Source organism: Physella acuta, unplaced genomic scaffold (genome assembly GCF_028476545.2).
Source record: "Physella acuta isolate Inbredline_101_S28 unplaced genomic scaffold, ASM2847654v3 ptg001366l, whole genome shotgun sequence".
NCBI lineage: Eukaryota > Metazoa > Mollusca > Gastropoda > Physidae > Physella > Physella acuta.
Window position 1 is genome coordinate 1 of NW_026732881.1, and position 20,588 is coordinate 20,588.

The 20,588-nt window shown below is 34.9% G+C and overlaps 1 protein-coding gene across 1 annotated transcript; it reads right to left on the reverse strand.

Moving 5' to 3' along the window:
• Positions 1 to 5,878: 5,878 nt before the first annotated feature.
• Positions 5,879 to 20,534, reverse strand: LOC131927034 (UDP-galactose transporter senju-like). The gene is made up of 7 exons (XM_059282688.1): positions 20,165 to 20,534; positions 14,073 to 14,190; positions 13,640 to 13,686; positions 12,706 to 12,845; positions 12,034 to 12,207; positions 11,202 to 11,340; positions 5,879 to 9,699 (listed from the first exon to the last, which is right to left on the reverse strand). The coding sequence occupies exons 1-7, from the start codon at positions 20,337 to 20,339 to the stop codon at positions 9,305 to 9,307; spliced, it is 1,188 nt and encodes a 395-aa protein (XP_059138671.1). The 5' UTR covers positions 20,340 to 20,534; the 3' UTR covers positions 5,879 to 9,304.
• Positions 20,535 to 20,588: the final 54 nt, after the last annotated feature.

Consider the following 20,588-nt stretch of genomic DNA (forward strand, 5'->3'; position numbering starts at 1 on the left):
AGAGATGAACTCTACATCATCTCTGTCCCATGTGTCTTGGGCACAAGGGGAACAGGTGATTCGGAGTTATAGAGTGAAAGTAATCACTTTTGCTCTGCCATTGCCCAATATCATTACTTATGTTTTGTCCAGATTTATTTAAATCCTTGCTGCTAAGCCCAAAGCTTAAGAAAAATTTATTACATTACTTAGTTTTCAAGTAGGAAAATATTTATGATACAATAACTGAAAATTCACTGAAAATAAAACAAATTTGGTGGCTAAAGAATGTGGTTTCTTTCAGACATTTTGTTTTGACGGGAACAAAATCGAATTTGTATAGAAAATATATACTTTCACCACTTTAATATATATATACACACGAGCCGACCCGCTTCGTATCATACGCCGCTATTTAGTTGTTGTTTTTTCTACTTTTCAGTTATTTATAATTTGTGAATTCGACAGTACCAATGCTGCCACTGAAAATATTTGCTTAAAAACACTAAACCCCCCCCTCCCCCCCCCCCCCCCGCCCCCCCCCCCCCCCCCACGTGAAAGCAGCCTCCTCTTACTTACCAACTCTAAGTTTTAAATCGTTTCAAACTAAATTATCTGCCCCTAATAGCCGTCACCAAACCCGTCTCTATGATTGTAAAATGTAAACAGCGTGAACCACAGCTCACCAGACCATGTGAGGGGGTGGGGGGTGGGGGGGTGGGGGGATGGTAGCGATAAGAGAGGAAGAGAGGGGACTGTAAGGCGCGCTTTGCAGCTTGTTTTCTAACGGCTCCCAGAAGAGAATTATATATATAGATTATGCGTTTTTTAAATTTTCTTAAATTATTTTGGAGTATGTATTTTCTAAACAAGTTATACTTTTTTTTATCATTTCCTCCCAGGGGGGGGGGGGGGTTGATGTTCTGCGGGTGGGTGGGGGTGGCAGAGCGAAGGGAATCATGAAAAAAAATACTCTGCACTAGAACCGTCTTACACAAGAGACAAGATTGAACAGATGCTGAGTTCGAAAGTAAATTAAGGGCTACTCAATTATACTCAGGAATTCAGCACGCACAGGGAATTGGATTTGAGATAATATATTTAATTCGTTATTATCTGTTGTCCTTCTGTTGAAGGAGCCAAAATTAAGGTTATATTTTTATTTATTGGGCAACTCATCTGGATAACAATTCCCAAATATCTTTACACAATGACGCAATAAAAATTAAAGGTTTATATTTTAAAATATCATTTAAAGTATGATTAGTTTGTTAAAGTATCCTAATAAATTTATAACTTTTTAAAAAAAATGTTTAAGTAAATTATATACTTTATAGATAAAATTGTACTTAGTATAATATGCTTTACCATTTCTATTCATGTTATATTTTTTTATTTTAGTAAATTGTCTCCCTTGTGGTATATTTTAAAATATTTTTGTGTTTTTGTTTATCTATAATACTAGTTTCGCTGTCTGTCTATGTATCTATCTATACGACAAATTCCCGAAAGACACTTACCCGAATGCCGTTTGCCCGAAGGCCGATTTCCCGAATGGACACTTGCCCGAATGGGACAAATGCCCGAATGGACACTTGCCCGAATGGGACAAATGCCCGAATGGACACTTGCCCGAATGGGACAAATGCCCGAATGGAACCTTGCCCGAATGGGACAAATGCCCGAATGGACACTTGCCCGAATGGGACAAATGCCCGAATGGACACTTGCCCGAATGGGACAAATGCCCGAATGGACACTTGCCCGAATGGGACAAATGCCCAAATGGACACTTGCCCGAATGGGACAAATGCCCAAATGGACACTTGCCCGAATGGGACAAATGCCCAAATGGACACTTGCCCGAATGGGACAAATGCCCAAATGGACACTTGCCCGAATAGGACAAATGCCCAAATGGACACTTGCCCGAATGGGACAAATGCCCAAATGGACACTTGCCCGAATGGGACAAATGCCCCAATGCGCCCGTTGTATCTCTCCCTCAACGGGCCAGTTATCTGGTCAATAATATTTTTACAAGCTTTTATTTAACTTGCTTCCTCTGTCTGTCGTTAATCGGTCTCTCTCGTATACGAGAAAATAATAATTGAAAGTACTGAGAAATGTTTACATAAAAACGTTTTAATGACAAGCTTTTATGTAGTAATGCACTAAAAAGGGAAAAATAAATGATTATCTTTAAATATATAATAATACACTACTATTTAAATAACTAAAGAAAAATAGTTTCAAACAAAAAATCAGGTTGAGTAGTAAAATCATTCAGATAATGCACGCTTTGGTACGCAACAAGTGTTTCTTCTATAAGTAGAAAAGAAAATATATACTTTCGGAAATTTTAATCCGACCCCCCCCCCCCTAAAATTTTTAGCTCCCTCCCCCCTCCCCTTTTATTTCGTCACACATCGTCACAAAAGCCAGACCCTATTCCCTTGTACAATGACATCACACACCAACCCTTGCCCCTCCCCTCATCACAAATCGTCCTAAAATTACGGACCCCTTCCCCCTCCAAATGTGACGTCATTTACCAACGACCCTATATACTTTATGCTTTTTTTTTTAAGTTTGTCCCAGAAAATGGAAATGGCATACGGAAGTTTCTTCGTAGAGACTGAAACTCTGAAAGTCGCCTTCCAGGCAAATACGTACATTACCATAGACGAAATGTTTGCCTGCGGTATGATCTATCCTTAGAGTTCCCCAGTTCTTTGAACCTTAGACGTTGTATTAATACAAGTCTGAGAGCCAGCAGTGCGATAAGGAACTCTATTTTTAACTTAGAAATTTTAACGAGGTTAAATGCGATGACGTAAGCAATTTCGCCAGGGGTCAGGTAAGGTGGACATCTTGTTTCAGAAAGTAGGGAAGGGGTCACATGTCTGTCACGTGACTTCAGAAAATTCGGGAAGTATCGCGTGCTACAATGTGTGACGTGTGACTAAGCATCGAATTTTAGGTCACGATACAGAAACGATCCGGCTTCTTATTTTTTTTTCCTATAACCTAATACGTCAGATGGCAGTTTAAAAATAGAAACTGGAATGAGAATTCATTTGTGTTGTGGTTCTTTACCCCCCCCCCCCCCCCCTCAACATCCATCCTACCTACACACACACTTTTCTTAAGACAGGAAATCTAGAACTGATCCTTTCAAATCTGGCTCGTTACTAAAATTGAGTGGGAGGTACCTACACAAAAATCTGACAAGATCTCCCGATTAAATCTATATTTAAAAAAAAGAAATTACTGGCATCACTAAACCGGAAATGAAAATACTCATAGGACAGAAACGACGTCATAGTGACGCCGCATGTTTGAAATGCCAGTAAGTCACTTGTACTTGTAGCTTCTGTTTCAGGCCAATAGGCTTACACCACATAACGAGCTTAAGTTGCTAAAATCATCGCTTTTTTTTTTTTTTTTTTTTTTTTTTGTCTTATTGTATAGGCTTTACTCTTATTTAAATCAAAGGCAGATTTATTTTCTGAAAGACTGCAGTAAAATCGTAAAATCTTTTTTTTTTTGCTCCTTTTGTCTTTTTGTGTAGGTTTTACTCTTATTTCAAAATTAAAGGCGGATTAATCTTCTGAACTACTGCAGTAAAATGGTCAATTTTTTTTTTACTTTTTTTTTTTAATATTTTTGTGTAGGCTTTACTCTTTTTTCAAATTAAAGGCAAATGTATCTTCTGAAATCAGTGTTTCTTCCAGACTTTTTCCTCCGGGAGTGCACTTGAAATTTTCGGGGGGGGGGGGGGGGGGGGGGGCGGGACTAAAATTTCCGGGGGGCGGACACTATTAAAAGTATATATTTTCTATATAAATTTCATTTCGATCGGCGGGGGGGGGGGGGGGGGGATTGAAGAGATGCCTGGAAGAAACTCTGTCTGAACTACTGCTGTAATGCGTGCCATGAGTTATAAAACTAGGGCTAGAAGGACGGGTTTAGCCAACGATCAATAGGATCATGGAACGTTGAGACTTTTAAAGTAGAATAATTTGGCGTTTGTAAGTATGTAGGAAAGAAGATTTGGGAGTGGGTCACCAGTAACTCTTCTTCCATAATTGGATCGACTCTGGTGAGAAAATGTGGGGAGTGCTTCAGTCCTTGGCAGGGTTTCTTTCAGATATTTTTTTCTAGGAGAGGTGGGGCATATTAAACTTCCCGGGGGCGCACACAAAGCTTCGTGGGAGGAGAGGCGGACACTGCTTTAAGTAGCCTGTATTTTTTCTTTATAAAATGCATATTATTTTTCTATTTACGTTCAGGGGAGGGCGGTAGATTTGATCCGGGGAGGGTGAGGGGGGGGGATGCAATTTCCCCCCCCCCCCCATCTCTTGGAGAGAAACTTGCCTTTGACCTAAAGACCTTCACATTCAGCATGTCACCACTCGCGAGCTTCTATTATATTAAGTCATATTAAAAGTCAAGTTGACAAGTTGAATAAATGAAAAAAAAATATGAAAAAAAAGGTTGGACGAGGGACTATAGCGCCAGAGGTTTCAACGGGTTGGTACCCGCTAGGTTTTGAATGTAGTTCAAATGTTAATTCAACGAAGTAACCCCTCAGCCACGCTTCCCTCACTAGAGAAGACGCTTTTCTAGTTTATATACACACTGAAAAACAAAAGACGAGGTAATTTTTAGTAACACGGTAATTTCTATTACTAATTTCTATTTTTAAATATTGTAAAGGGGAATCGATATTTTTTTCTATGTACGTTTAGGGGAGAGCGGTGGATATGATCCGGGGAAGGGGATTGCAATCCATCCCCCCCCCCCCATCTCTTGGAGAGAAACTTGCCTTTGACCTAAAGACCTTCACATTCAGCATGTCACCACATGTAAGCTTCTATGTCACCTTCGGTCTCACCAAGCCACTATAGGTGTCACCACCAGTCTCACCATTAGATACATCGAGTCATTCATGTCACCACCATACTAAGGGGTCGGCGTGGTCGGGTCGGTAAAGCTTTATGGCTGCTAAGCAAGTCGCGAGTTCAGACCTCCACGCAGATAAGGCTCGATAGATGGGGACAGCAACCCATCTAGGAGAGACAACTCTAAAATCAAACGACTGTTGTCTTGTGGTTAATTCTTGGTTGAACAAAGGCTATGGAAGTAAATACAAAAAGAAAAGCAAGCTGAAATCGGAGTAAACCGCCTATATAGCGCATATCATGTTAACACGTAATACTAATGTATTGTGTTGGAGGATATCCCATCAATGCATTACAATAAAGAACGATGATAAAGACCACCTAACGTGTGCTGTTTAACCACCATTTCACTTCCCACACAAGCGCCGCGTTAATTAAAACCACCCCACACATACACTTATTACTCCCCCGCCCCCATCTTCATTCGTTCCTCCTCCCCCACCCTCACCTATTCATCCCCCACCCTTATTTTTCATCATTGACACTAAGACCAAAATTACCTTAAACCAGCCATATTTTTAAAAAAAATCTAGTTGCACAGTAAAGAGTGAAATGATATTTCATCTGTCATATTTAAACTCGTTGAATATGTGAAAAAACAACGTTGGACGAGGGACTATAGCGCCAGAGGTTTCAGCAGGTTGGTACCCGCTAGGCATTGAATTAGGTTCAAGTGTTATTACAACGAAGTAACCCCTCAGCCACGCTTCCCTCAATACAGAAGGAGCTTTTCTAGTTTATAACCACTGAAAAAGAAAAGACTAGGTTATTTTTAGTAACATAGTAATATCTATTACTAATTTCTATTTTTAAATATTGTAAAGGGAAATAAATCTAGATTTCTTAAGTTTTTCAATAAAACCATGAATAACATCCCTTTGTTCGTAAACTGAAAAATAAATTCTTGTGAAAAACAACACAAAGTATATTAATAAGCAATCCTCTTCCATTTAATTAAAAGAGTGAAAAATAAATCATTAAAACTTCATTACAAACATAATTATAAATCAATCCAAATTATTTCTTTTTTAAAAAATTACAATTCTAAATTTAAAAATGGAAGATATGTCATAGAAAAAGGTAAAGGGCTTTATATGTTTTCCACATTATGGAATGAAGGTGACATTAATTGAATAATGTAAGTTTCTTAAAACCTTGCAAAAATACCAGAGCTAAAACAAACATAACAAGATGGCTCCCAGGATTTAAATAGGTTAATGTTGATAATATACTTGACCTTATGTTCACACAATCTGGGTTAAAAATAGTATACAGCCTTGTAGGGAAATGTACAGTGCAGCTATACTTGCAGATTTGGTTGAGGGATGAGGTATAGTTATCAGACAGAAGAAGCAACACTAGCATGGATTATTTATACTAAGTTTGTGTAAGCAGCGCTATCCTAACCCTAATCTTAATTCCTCTCCTGACCCCATCCCTAATGTTGTTATTCATAAAATCTAATCCTGACCCTAATCCTTTACATAATCCTTATTCTAAGCCTATTAACAAGCAGTAGTAATAATTTGATATGGCAGAGCTACAATAACATTTGTATTATTCTTATATGAGCCAAAATAGGGTTAAAACACCACACAAAAAATAACAAGAATATATTAAGAAAATAGTTAACAATAGAAAACATTTGTATAAAATCATAAGTCATCCCCACTGAAATACTACTTCATATAAATTTTTTAAATGCTTGAATTGTGACTTCCAGGATACCAACTTTTTAAAATACAACTTACCTGATTACTAATTACAAACTGAATGGGGATATATATATATAGGTTTATTAAAGTTTATTTTTGGTAAAAGGCTAAACTATATTTTGATTCCTTAACTTAAAAAAAATTAATTAAAATTATTAAAAAAGTTTCTAATGCGGTAAATAACTGCAAGTATATTGGAGAAACACACTTTAAAACTTTGTGGAATGAAATAAGCTTGTAAACTACTGAAAGGCTAGAGGGTTACTTAGCATGAAAGTAAGGCTCGATGTGTTTCAGGAGTTACAAAAAGGAAATATAGATAACTGTATCTAGGGTGGTCTCCCATTGATATCACACTCTTGTAGGATGCCAGAATTGTGAGTGTGTGTGTGGGATGAGGTGAGGTGTGGCACAAAAAAATTGTAGAAAACATTTCTTCTGTATTAATTTTAAGACAGATTTGGTTAAAATCCTGTTAAGTTTCATTAGAATTATACAGTGGAGAGGGTCGGGGGAGGAACTCCGTGAAGTAAGTTTAAGGTTAAGGGGGTGGGTTGGGCTTTGATGATAGTGGAGAAAAATAGGGGGGGGGGGTAAAAACATTAAAAAGTGGATGACCCCATTCATTATCCAATTGGATAATCTTATAAAACATGGATAAAAAAACTTTCTCCAGTTTACAAAAAAATAAAATAAAAAATGTTTTAAATTTGAAGGCAAATGACTTATTATCTATATATCGCTTATATGTTGATATAGATTTAATATAAAATCCTGACAACATTGTATACCTGAAGTGGCCCGATTTTTAGTTTCTACACAAACACTGTTACAGTACCCTGCCATATAATGCTACATAGTTCATGTCTATTTGTAAACAAAATAGTTTTTAGTAAATACAAGATTTATGAAACAAATAAAATGTTATTAAAAAAAATCCAATTTTTAAAGCGGCTATGTAGAAAATGCTTTTCTTACAACTTTTATAAAGAAAGTTTCAAGATTTTGCAATAGGAAGTAGCAGCTTAAAAAAAGTAAAAATAAAACTCAAAGCACAACAAGCAATTAAAATGAACAAAATGTGTGTTAATTATGCTAATTTTAAATAATAGGAATACAAAAGGAAAATACTACAAAATAATAAAAAAAAATACATAAAAATAAAAAGGAAAAAGAAGAGTAGTTAGCAGAAAACTTTATCATTCTTCAAACAGTTAGCATAAATAATATGCTTGATTACAAAGATTATATAACAATTATTTTAAAACCACTGAGCACACAAGTTTTTAAAAAATCGGTAAAAAGAGCTGCAACCAGGGGAGGTAACTATAAGAAGCAAAGACAACCTCAGCAGAAGCAACCAGCAGATGACATACACCAACAGCAGTTGGACAAACTGTGCACTGAAGCTTGTCAAGTTCATAACAAATGGTGTAATAAATTTTATCGTAATTAATTATCCTATAATTTAATAAAAATAATGTGTTTTAAATACACTATAATATAAAGGTAAGTGTTTATTTTTAATTTATAACAAACGGTGCAATTAATCTTACTGTAATTAATTATCCTAACATCTAATAAACTAATTTAAAAAAAAAATATATAATAAAGGTATAAGTTTATTTTTAATTTATAACAATTATATTGATTTATATTTATTTAATAATGGCAGTAGGCCTATTTTGCATATAGGCCTAATATATATTTGAATTTTTAAAAAAAATAACATTAGTCTACTAATCACAGTCATAAAAAAAACAAAAATTCTATCAGACTATGCTTTGTAATTAATTAATAATGGCAGTAATTAGTCTACAGGCCTATTTTATATTTGAAATTTTAAAAAATATAACAAGTCTACTAGTCATAAGTTGTGACAAAACAAAACTTTCTATAAGGCCATGATTCGTAATTAATTAATAATGGCAGTAACTAGCATACAGGCCTGCTTTACATTTGAAATTTCTTTTAAAATAACAATAGTCTTCTTATCACATGACCTAAGAAAACCAAATGTTCTATCAGACCAAGAACGAAAGAAAACCGTTTATTATTGTGGCATCTTTAAAAAAAAACACAACACAATGTCATACAAATGTCAGGGTAAAACAATAAATTTCTGTCCCGGACAGACCATACACGCCCACATGATAAATAAATATATCACTTGCTCGTTGCGGTAGCACATCAGTCCTATATGTAACTCAACAGGTTGTACAATTTTATACTCTAGGAAAGACAAGAATCCCTTCATTCACAACAGTTTCAAGCTTTCATAAATGGTATCAAAGTTATTTTAAAAATGTTTTTCAAAAAATCTAAACCAGACCAGCCTGGGGTTTCAACAGCAAGTTACCTCCCTTGAAATTAAAATTTCCTAAAATCACATTACTATCTATGTTCATTGGGCGTAGGAAAACATTTCAAGCAAAAGCTAAAATTATTATGACAAAAAATGGACATTAAAATAAAAAGCGTGTCAACATTTCTCTTAACAATCTTTCACGTCAGAAAAATATTAGCTTTACTATTAAAATATAGTAAAGGTGATTCGCTTGATATTCTAAACATTCATATAACGTCATTTTAAAATTTTAAAAAATTCATCCATCACTCAAACACTAACAAGCTGCATAAACATTAGACAGACTGCAATGTTTTATGTCTGTGGGTGGGCGACAGGGGTTGTTGCCCCTGATTGGGCACGTTAGAGTAGTCTTTCTTGATCTCAATCTCCATGTCAGTCCTTGCTTTGTTGACCACGGGGTGCTGTGCGTACAAGTAAGTGGCCAAGCTGACTATAAAGATGGCCAGGATTGTGTACAGATCCACAGGGATGCCAAAGATCATCCAGCACAGGACGGCCGTGAACATGAGTTCCAGAGCGCTGGCAAAAGTTTTTAGGATGGAGTTTAGGCTGCGTAGGAATAAGCTGGTGACAATGCCGATGGCGGCGTTGTTGCATATGATGGCCAGGACATTGGGCTGCATTATAGACATGACTTCATTGTAGCCGAAGGCTTGAATTAAATCTCCTAAAGAAACAAAACAATTATAGACATGACTTCATTGTAGTTGAAGGCTTGAATTAAATCTCCTAAAGAAAGAAAACAATTATAGACATGACTTCATTGTAGCCAAAAGCTTGAATTAAATCTCCTAAAGAAACAAAACAATTATAGACATGATTTCATTGTAGCCAAAAGCTTGAATTAAATCTCCTAAAGAAACAAAACAATTATAGACATGACTTCATTGTAGCCAAAAGCTTGAATTAAATCTCCGGAAGAAATAAGGGCAATATGACAACATTAAATGTTTAAAATAAAAAACTTTTTTATCATCCTCTAATCACATTGTGTTTATATAAAAGTGTATGCTTGTTGTGAGAAAGTGGTTTATTGTGGAAACTGTGGTTTATGTGGTAGAGTGACTTAATAGTGTGATGCAACACATCACAAGGCCGAGGTGGGGTGTGTGGACTGAACCTGGTGATACCATCAAAGGGGGTGACAACAAAACAAAACAAAATAGCAAACTTTGATAAAAAAAATCTGCATTTCTAATTTCTTTTAAGTTACTATTTTTACAACCACTTCTTTAAAATACAAACGGACATACAAAACTAAATTCCTAAACTAGTGAGAGCTAATGGATTACTGTGTTATTTAACAATTCTTTTAATAACCACAAACCTATAAACAACAACACAACATGTAAGACATATTGAATCAAAGTAAAATGGATTATAATGTCACATTTAAAATAATAATAAAGATTAAGTGAAACTAGCAGTGTTTTCCTTTTTCCTATTGTGTAAACCTCTCATGCGGCCTAAGATAAAACAGAGTTAAAAAAATACGGTATATTAAAGATTCCTTATTAGACCTAACGATCCATTGGACAGATGAAGAGGAGTTCATATGTTTCTTGACCTCTGCATTTAAAGGGATAATGTGGTCAGCACTATACCCAGCCACTTTTACTTTCCCTATTGTGAGTTGGGTGTACTCAGGGACATTCAACTAACTTGAACCCAGATTCAAATTCGAAACAATCGGGTTAGCAGTCTAGGGCTCCACTGCTAGGCCACGCCGTCCCATAAAATACAGAATTTGGCTAAATGTTAAATCACTTGTTCCCACTCTTTAACATTTACTCTGCCAGGTTCGCACAGTAAAAAGATAGTTTTGTCACACTGCTATAGGGCAGCTATTTTTGTCACACTACTTCAATTTGACTATGTCACACTGATACAAGGTGGCCTCCATTGCACAGCGTGTCAGCATGGTCTAAAAGAAAAATGTAAAAGAAAAATGTGCATGCAGAAAAGTGCACCAACAGAAAAAAAGTGAAAAATACAAACTCATTATACAGAACCAATACACTTTCATTAGATCATATATCATGGAAAATTTTTGATTATGCTATAATGTAAGTCTACATCATTCTATTCAAATGACTGTTTGTAAAGTTTTTTCAGTTGCGTATTCTTCTCTTGAATAGTTTTTCTAGACACCCTATAGCATCTACTCACCCTTAAACGCCAGCACACATATATTACACACGATGGAGTTCAAGTACATAAACACATTAGCCATCATGATGTGCACATCCACACCTGTGTCCTTCAACAGAAACTCGTTGTATACACCGGCTATACAGGAGGAAAATACCTGAGAAATCAAAAAAAAATTTTTTTAATCATTTGCCCAGACGCAAGTTGTAAATGGATATGTTTGAATTTGTATTTGTCTTCAGTCTGCAAATGATTAATAAATTTGAAAAAGAAAACAAGTATACAAATCTTAAGCTTTTAAATGCACTGAAAACAAGAAAACAATAGTCTCAAGAAGTCTCAGTAATATTTTAGCGACCCCCTTATACAGAAACTGTGACATGAGTAAAACACTATACAAACTGCTGTCAATATTTAGAACTGATTATACATAACAGAATAAATATATGATAAAAGTTTAAATGTTTAAGTGAAACAAAACTAGTTGAAACCATAAAGATCTTAGATCTGTTTAGCTTAACCTCATCATGGGATGTCCACATGCAAATCTTTAATTCCATTATTAATTTATTTATTAATTAGTTAATTTAACAGAAGAGGTTTTAAAAAAAAACGTTGGCTCATACTTGGTTTTTATTTCAAATTTTTTATGTTGAAAGAGTATATTTAAATAATCTGTTTTTTTTTAAAAATAATTTGTGTAAAATACTGTATATAATTGCTTTATTAACCAACATAGAAGATAACTAATATTTTTTTCAAAAAGTTGACTGAATGGGCTTAACAAATGATCAACTCATACAAACAACTAATACAATTCTATCTCAAATTTACAAGAGTTTCAATTTACCTGGAAAAATATAAAAAGTAAATGAATATCCAGGTAATCCATGAACGAGGTTGGACCCACTTCCTTGGCCTGGGCACTGGATACATCATGGCGGACCTCTTTGATGATGCAGCCGATCGTCAAAATAAGCAGTGACGCCCACTGAATGCAGCTGAGCTTTTTCTTGAATATCACCTGTTAGATGTTGTATATAAAACATTTATAACGACAATATCACCTGTTAGACATTGGATGTAAAAAGTTAATAAAAACAAAATCAATTGAGGCATTGTAGAACTGAAACATTTAAAGAAACCCAGGTTTAAAGTGAATTTTGTCTAAAAATTGTTTTATAAAAAAAAAATTTGATAACATCAATGGAAAAATAAAATATACCTGCCTATTTTAAAAGAAGTAAAATACATTTAATTTCTTTTGCTACTTTCATTTGAATAGTTAAAGCAAGTTTGATAAAAAAAAATGTATTGATATAAAAATAAATTGTAACATATTTTAAAAACATAAAATTTTGTTTTTACTATTTTTATTTATACTTTCCCATAATAATTGATTCAAGTTTTTAGAAGTAAAGTTATGATAAAAATAAATGATATGCCTAAACTACAAAAGGTTGATATCTAAGTGACCTAGTTTTCTCAGAAATCTATAAATAGAACGGGAGGAACAGCCTACCTGGAATACAACACCTGTCACCACCACTCTGAACTGGAGCAGCAGGTAATATGTGGTGGGGTCATAGGCTGACAGGTTGACAAACTGAAGGTTGTTGTAGAGGCAGTAGAGCGCAGCAGGAATAAAATACAGACAAAGCACTGAAACATTGGCACAAGGGGGAATTAGTTTTTGCTTATGTTATCAACTGCAAAGATGTGGACCATACTAAAAACCAACTATTTTATATATACTAAACAGTCATGGTTAATTAATAACACTAAGAAGTTGGTCAACATCTTCTTCCGTTGATGCCAAAAGTTACAACAGACCTGTATAATTCAATTACCTCGACATACAAAAAGTGCTACCATGGTCAGCATTATGCCTAGCTACTATAATTTCCCTAACGTGTGTCAGGGTCCTAAAACTAATACAATACCAAACACCCCACACATTTCCACACCAACACCAAACCAAATACCCCACACATTTCCACACCAACACCAAACCAAACACCCACACATTTCCACACCAACACCAAACCAAACACCCCACACATTTCCACACCAACACCAAACCAAACACCCCACACATTTCAACACCAACACCAAACACATTTCCACACCAACACCAAACTAAACACCCTACATATTTCCACACCAAACACCAAACCAAACACACAACAGGTCCCTACACCAAGACAATACAAACCTATTCATATTTCTATACCAATGATGGAAAGCCCTCATTTAAAATACAGCATACAGCTCAAATTCACCAGACAACACATCTCATTCAACTTTGGGCTTATTAAATTCTTACACAACTCATTACACAAAGCAGCACAACAGTGTGCCATTACATTCTTACATTACATTACAAAGAGCAGCACAGCATTACATTCTTACACATCTCATTACACTATACAGAGGAGCACAGCATTGTGCCTTACCTCTTTTATACTTCACCAGGTCCTCAAACAGGCTTACAACTGAATGACTGGGGACAAAGCAAAATGGGTAAGGTATTAAGTTACAATAGAAGCCATAACCTTACCTGGATATGGAGGTGGAATAATATACATGCACACAATATATCTATCTAGTTCTCTTTATATATCTATCTAGCTATCTATATCTATCTGTCTGTCTATCTAACTATCTACAAATATATATATATATATATATATATATATATATATATATATATATATATATATATATATATATATATATATATATATATATATATATATGTATATATACTTTAAGCTTAGAGCACCGTTTATTATTAGTGTATAAATATAAGTATTTTAAAGGCAGTATTTCAAAGACAGCGTTTCAAAGAGTTAGCACTGCAGACAATCTGAACAAAGCATTCCTCACTCTTTAACAAAGAGAATGGCAGCCACAACAAGCTTGAGAGTCTCTGTGAGCAAGACAACTGTCACGATGTTGTATTTGTAGGTGTTGTCTTTTGATTTGCTGGCTGTCACTAAGATACCTGGGGAAGACAGAATGGGAAACAATGGTGTAGAGATAGATGTATGTACTGAATAATGTGAGTATGTAAGAGTGAGCATGGCTGGTGTGAGGGTGTGTCTGTTGTTACACTTTGGGAGGTTATCTGTGATGTTGGGATTCGTCAGTGATGGTGGGTAACGGATATTTGCATAGATGGTGATATGTGGGGTTAATCTTCAGGTGGTGTCAATAATGTTGTGGGTGTCCCTATTTGTGTGGTGTCAACATTAGTTGGGTGTCAACATTTGTGTGGTATCAACACATTTGTATCTAGTGTATAATGATATGACTTGTGTACAAGAATCTATATATATAATTCTCGTCTGGGAGACGCTAGAAAACAAGCTGTAAACGCGCTCCCTACCACCCCCACCCCTACGTGGTCTTAGTGAGCTGTGTTCACTCTAAATGTTTACAAGCAGAGCCGGGTTTAGTGACGACTATTAGGGGCAGATAAATTAGTTTGAAACTATTTTAAACGTAGGGGGGGGGGGAGGAAGGGGGGTTATGGTCCTTAATGTGCTACTTATAGTGTTTTAAAGAAATATTTTCAGTGTCAGCATTGGTACCGTCGAATTCACAAATTATGAATTACTGAAAAGTAGAAAAACAACAACTAAATAGCGGCGTATGTTATGCCGCGGGCCGGCTCGTATAAAATAATACAAACAAGTCACTAAACTACCCCTGTTATAACTGGGGTGCCATGGCACAGAGCAGATAAAGTTTAGTTTTTATTTTAAATATGGATTTGTCCATCAATCTACTTTTGTATTGTATAGTCGTAGGTTAGATATACCATACTAGTTGTTATACCAATGGCCCTATTGTGTTTGATTGTAATCTCCTTAAGCAAATACAAATTTAAATAGTTAAGGATTAGTGTTCTGGTAAGTTTCTCTCAGAGGTACAGGTCAGATTTAATGTATTTTTAGGTTAGGGAGCATGGGGTCAGTCAGGGGATTGGGTTAATTGCTGCTAAAACTGTGGCCAGGAGAATAGAGTCAGACGAACACTAGTCTTGTGGCCATGTGGGACTGTGGTCTTGTATATCATTTGTTACAATCGATATAGGTTCTGAATATAACAGTTTCTTAATTGAACTTGTGTGTTTTGTATTGTCAATATGTCTACATCCTTCTAAATTACCACCCAACTCATCAACTCACAGTACTAGTTATCAACACTATCAACCTCATATCAACATTATCACCTCACGCAGTCATCAACACTATCAACATCATCACCTAAAATGACTGAATAACAATCAGCGCAATAAATATACTACATGCTAAGTGTTCTCAATTCAGCAACATGTCAATGTCAACATTGTGTCTATGTCAGCAGTGTGTCTATGTCAGCAGTGTGTCTATGTCAGCAGTGTGTCTATGTCAACATTGTGTCTATGTCAGCAGTGTGTCTATGTCAACATTGTGTCTATGTCAGCAGTGTGTCTATGTCAGCAGTGTGTCTATGTCAGCATTGTGTCTATGTCAGCAGTGTGTCTATGTCAGCTGTGTGTCTATGTAAGTGGTGTGTCTATGTCAGCAGTGTGTCTATGTCAGCAGTGTGTCTATGTCAGCAGTGTGTCTATGTCAGCAGTGTGTCTATGTCAGCAACATGTCTATGTCAGCAACATGTCTATGTCAGCAAGATGTCTATGTCAGCAGTGTGTCTGTGTCCGCAGAGTGTCTGTGTCTTATAAGTGGGCTGATCAATTAAAAAAATACAATTAACACTGGAGGTGACAGGAGCTGGCTAATTAAAACCTGAGGAAGTCAATAATGCATGTTCAAACTTACACAGGTCGACGTCTTAAGCTTTCACTTAACGACATTATAGTGTTGAGGGAAGGTGATTCAAGGCTATTGTTTTATTTGACCCAAGTTTTGTTTTGGGGAGGTGGGAGGTCAATGTTATGTGGAGGTGTCAGTTTGGCTAAACAGGTCAATGTTATGCTATGGGGAGTAGTGGCTAAGTTAAACAGATCCATATTATACTATGAGGATATGAGGCTTTTGTGTTACGTGTTCACTGGAAGTGTAGCTAACAATTCAAGTTAAAACTAACAGAAAAAACAAATATGAAGTAACAAAACACAAAATAAACTTTGCTAATGTGGGAAAAAAAAATTGTAGTTTCTACTTTTGAAAACCAATCGTTGGGAGTTATCTCCCCTGAAATCTAAAGTCAATAAAATGTAAAGATAAAGAGAGAGGCAGGGGACAGATGTACAAGCTGATACTGTTGAAAGAATTTCAGATTAAAACATCACAGCTTGGCAACAATGGCAGGTAGTAATCCAGCGCAGGGAGATTAGGGTTTGTTGATGTTTCACGATCAATACTGAAACCATCAATAATTTGTGTAACAGACCTGCTTAGACTTTTTTTTTAAGCAGACCTGAGGTATAGAGTGGTTGCCAGGTATAGCCCCAGCTGTTGGTCAGCCAACAGTATATACCAGCAACAATTGTAGACACAGCTTCAAGTATAGATCGGTTACCAGCAATAGACCAGCTACCAGTATAGAACAGCTACCTGTATAGCCTAACTATAGATCAACGACCTGTATAGACCCAGCTTTAGACCAGCTACCTGTATAGACCCAGCAATACAGCTAGATGTATAGCCTAACTATAGACCAGCCATCTGTATAGGCCCAGCTTTAAACCAGCTACCTGTATAGGCCCAGCTATACAGTACCTGTATAGCCTAAATATAGACCAGCTACCTGTATAGCCTAACTAAAGACTAGCTACCTGTATAGACCCAGCTATATATCAGCAAACAATGGACACCAGCGAGAAAAGTCTCAAAGGTATTTGAGAGGTGTATAAATTCATTAAAAAATCATGCACAGCGTATTTACAATTAATATGGTTATAAAATCCTGCCTGTCTGGTTTTTTTCGGACTTTACTAAAGATTGGATGTATTTGATGTTTATAATATTTTCGGTAACTAAATAAAAATTTAAAAAAAAGCAAAAACAATTTGGTTTTCACGTGTAATGGCGACATAAACATGGCATCCTGCTATTGGATAGGCTGCCATAGATTTTATTGTACACATTGTAAGCTAAAAATAGAAAACTAGGTCATGGGGTTTTAAATTTGCATTGTAATTTAAAAACTTGATCTGCAAAGTTTTGTAAACAAATAGTTATCGATTACTAAGTTACTGTACAGCCAATCAATATTTGTCTTACGAAAGTGAAACATCCGGTTATAACTTAGGCTTGATGAAAATAAATAGAAATGTAGCCTTAAACTCAACAAATTATTTTCAAGTTCTCTGGATTTGCAACTTTTATAGCATTTATTCTAAGAATATAAAATTTCTAAATTAATTTTAGGCTTAAGTTTTTATTTTTTATTTTTTTTTACGGTCTAAATCTAAAAAGCACGTTTTTATTCCATGACAACAACATTATGGAAGGAATCTCGTCAACTCGCTCGCCTCCATTGAGACACAGCTATAGACCAACTACCAGCTCTAACCACCCCCCTCCCCTTTTGCTTACCATCCACCAATTATAGACTTAACCATAAATAAAGGGTCTTTGCCTCCAGGTACACACCTGTAATACTACAATGATGATTATTATCCTAGCATTCTGAAAATAATGGAGTCTAAATATATTTTTCCTTTGTCTTCAAAACATGCAGAAAATACATTTTAGAAAAATATTACTTTGTTTTCATTTGAATAATTTATAAAATAAAAATTATAATAATATAAATCTCAGAAGTTTTAGGCCTATATATATATATATATATATATATATATATATATATATATATATATATATATATATATATATATATATATATATATATATACATACATATATACATATTTGTTTATACAGTATGATTATAACTGTGTGGGAGAATGATGTATCAGTGTGGGGGGGCAGGGGGGGGGGGAGTGATGTGTTTGTGTGTGTGTGATGTATTAGTCTGTGTGGTTCAATGACTGACAGCTGTGTTTGTGTGGGTCAACGACTGACATTGCTGTTATCGTGTGTAGGTCAATGACTTATCCTCTTATCCTAAATCTTTGCTGTTCATAGATATATAAAGAAAAAGAGAAAACATAAAGCACATACCTAATACTAATCTAAGAACAAACTGCACAATTTCTATCCAAATAACAAAACCTTAATCCCTGTATTGAACCTCTAAGTATCACCAGATAGCCATTAAGCCAAACCTAGCCATACAAAGATATTCCAAGGCTAAGGCAAGATTAAAATATAATGTTACATCCTACACTAAATCAATTCTTGCATTCTTGTTGCACTGAAACTTTCAATACATTCAATAAATAAGTAAAATACTCTAAAGAATAAAACAGATGGACGTCTATTGAACTGGTACAGTTTTAAACCAGAGAGTTCATAAATTCCAACACAAACTGCAGTAGACTATAGTTGTTTCAGGTACATGATCATTTGAGTAGATGTTTCAACAACTGCTTTAACAAACAAACATGAACACAGCTGTTGTTTTTTTATAATAAAATCCAATCTAATAAAACTATTTAAATCCCATTATTTACTCTACTTCACCTGATAAACTGAGGTTGTATGGTTAGTGCAGTTTTACAACATTACTTGATTACTGAATGTATTTTAAACAGAGAAGGTGTAAGGTACTAGAAAACTAGACATAGACCTATAGGCTAACCAAAATACAGGTGGAATTAAGGATAGTGCCAATGTGGAAGAAGGGTTGACTTTTAGTAGTATACACAAACACAAATCACCAATTTCAGAAAATATAAGTGAGAAAACTTTAAGAGTAAATAGTTCTTGATTTCTTTTTAGACAGAATAAACACATTTTCCCAAGCAGACTTCTACAAGTATATTTAAATGTTATCTTCTCTGTAACATGACATTATAAACCTGAAATCAAATTCCTGACATGTGTAAGGGAGATAATTGATAACCAAGTTAATAACTTCATCAAAGCATTGTAAACACCTTTTTGCATTTTAAAAATGTTATGTTAGTAATGAATTTTAGTTGTTATTTTGCACATCCAGAAATCTGTTTTGGTAAATTGTAATAGAAATTGATTACTATTGATATTATATGCTATATTTAATATTGTCAATATTTGTCGTAAGAAATCCATGTAAAAAATAATTAAACTGCAATTTTGAGGGGGTTGAAGGCTGATGTTTGGTGTTATTTTAGAAGGGGGGTCTGGCATTTTATAAAGTGTGACAGAGGGGAGGGGGTAGGTAAAAACTGTCAAAATAGTGTGTCGTCATGTGCTTATAGTTCTATAGTTAGACCTATAATTACTATACTTAATGTAAACTGCAAGTCAAATGTCAAATACTAATAGGGATAAGAAAAGAATATAATTGATAATAGATCTAGGCCTTGAAGCCTAGAGAGTAATTTACAAATTTAGTTGTAGAAGTGGTAGGCCTACAAAATAAAATTTGCATAACTTTAAAATATTTTAATGTAGGCCTAGGCCATATTTCGTTTGGTTAAATTTAAATAATATAAATAAAAAATATTGATCTACTAAAGGTAGTCTAGATCTAGTAATTTGTTTATGCCATTTTGTTGGTTTTTGGGCCTCTACAATTCATCTTAATTATAATTATAATATATTTCTTAGGCATTCTTATTTCTTAAAATCTAAGCCGCTAACCTGGCGCCCTAGCCTAGGGCAGGGCTATAATACTTTTTTACTATAATATTTATATAGATCTAGGCCTAGATCTAGAATCTAGGTCTAATTAAACAAAATAACCAACTTAGAATCTAGATCTAGATTCTAGATCTAGATCTATTCTTCTATAGCCTACTAAAAAACTAAAAGAAAACTTAAAATAAAGTTTAAACTCTTTTTTCGGAGGGGGGGGGGGGGCATTCAAAATATTAAAAATATTTTTTTTAGATTGACCCAAGACAAAAATTTGCTTACCTTGATTTATAAACAATCCCATGTATGTAATAAATACAACGAAACTCAATTTCGTTGGGAAAAGCTCAGCGGATATCAAACCCATTTTGCCGTTCTTTGGAAATCGAATTAAATTTAAAAAGAATTCGCGAGGTTTAATAAATATCAAAACTGTGTTGCCAAGAAGCCTATGCATCCGCTTATACTTTTTAGTTTACATCGACATTCACAAGTTTTACAAGTGGCCTCCCCTAGAACTTGAACCTACACCTACCGTATATGTGTAGTTAAGTGCTTGGTTCGGGAAAACTAGATATAGATTTTCTAGATCTGAAAATATAAAACCCAATAGATCCAGGCACCATATGAAACTATATGATTAAAAATCGTATTAAGTTGCAGTAAATGCGTTTGTGTTCACGCTGAAATAATTATAGCATATTTA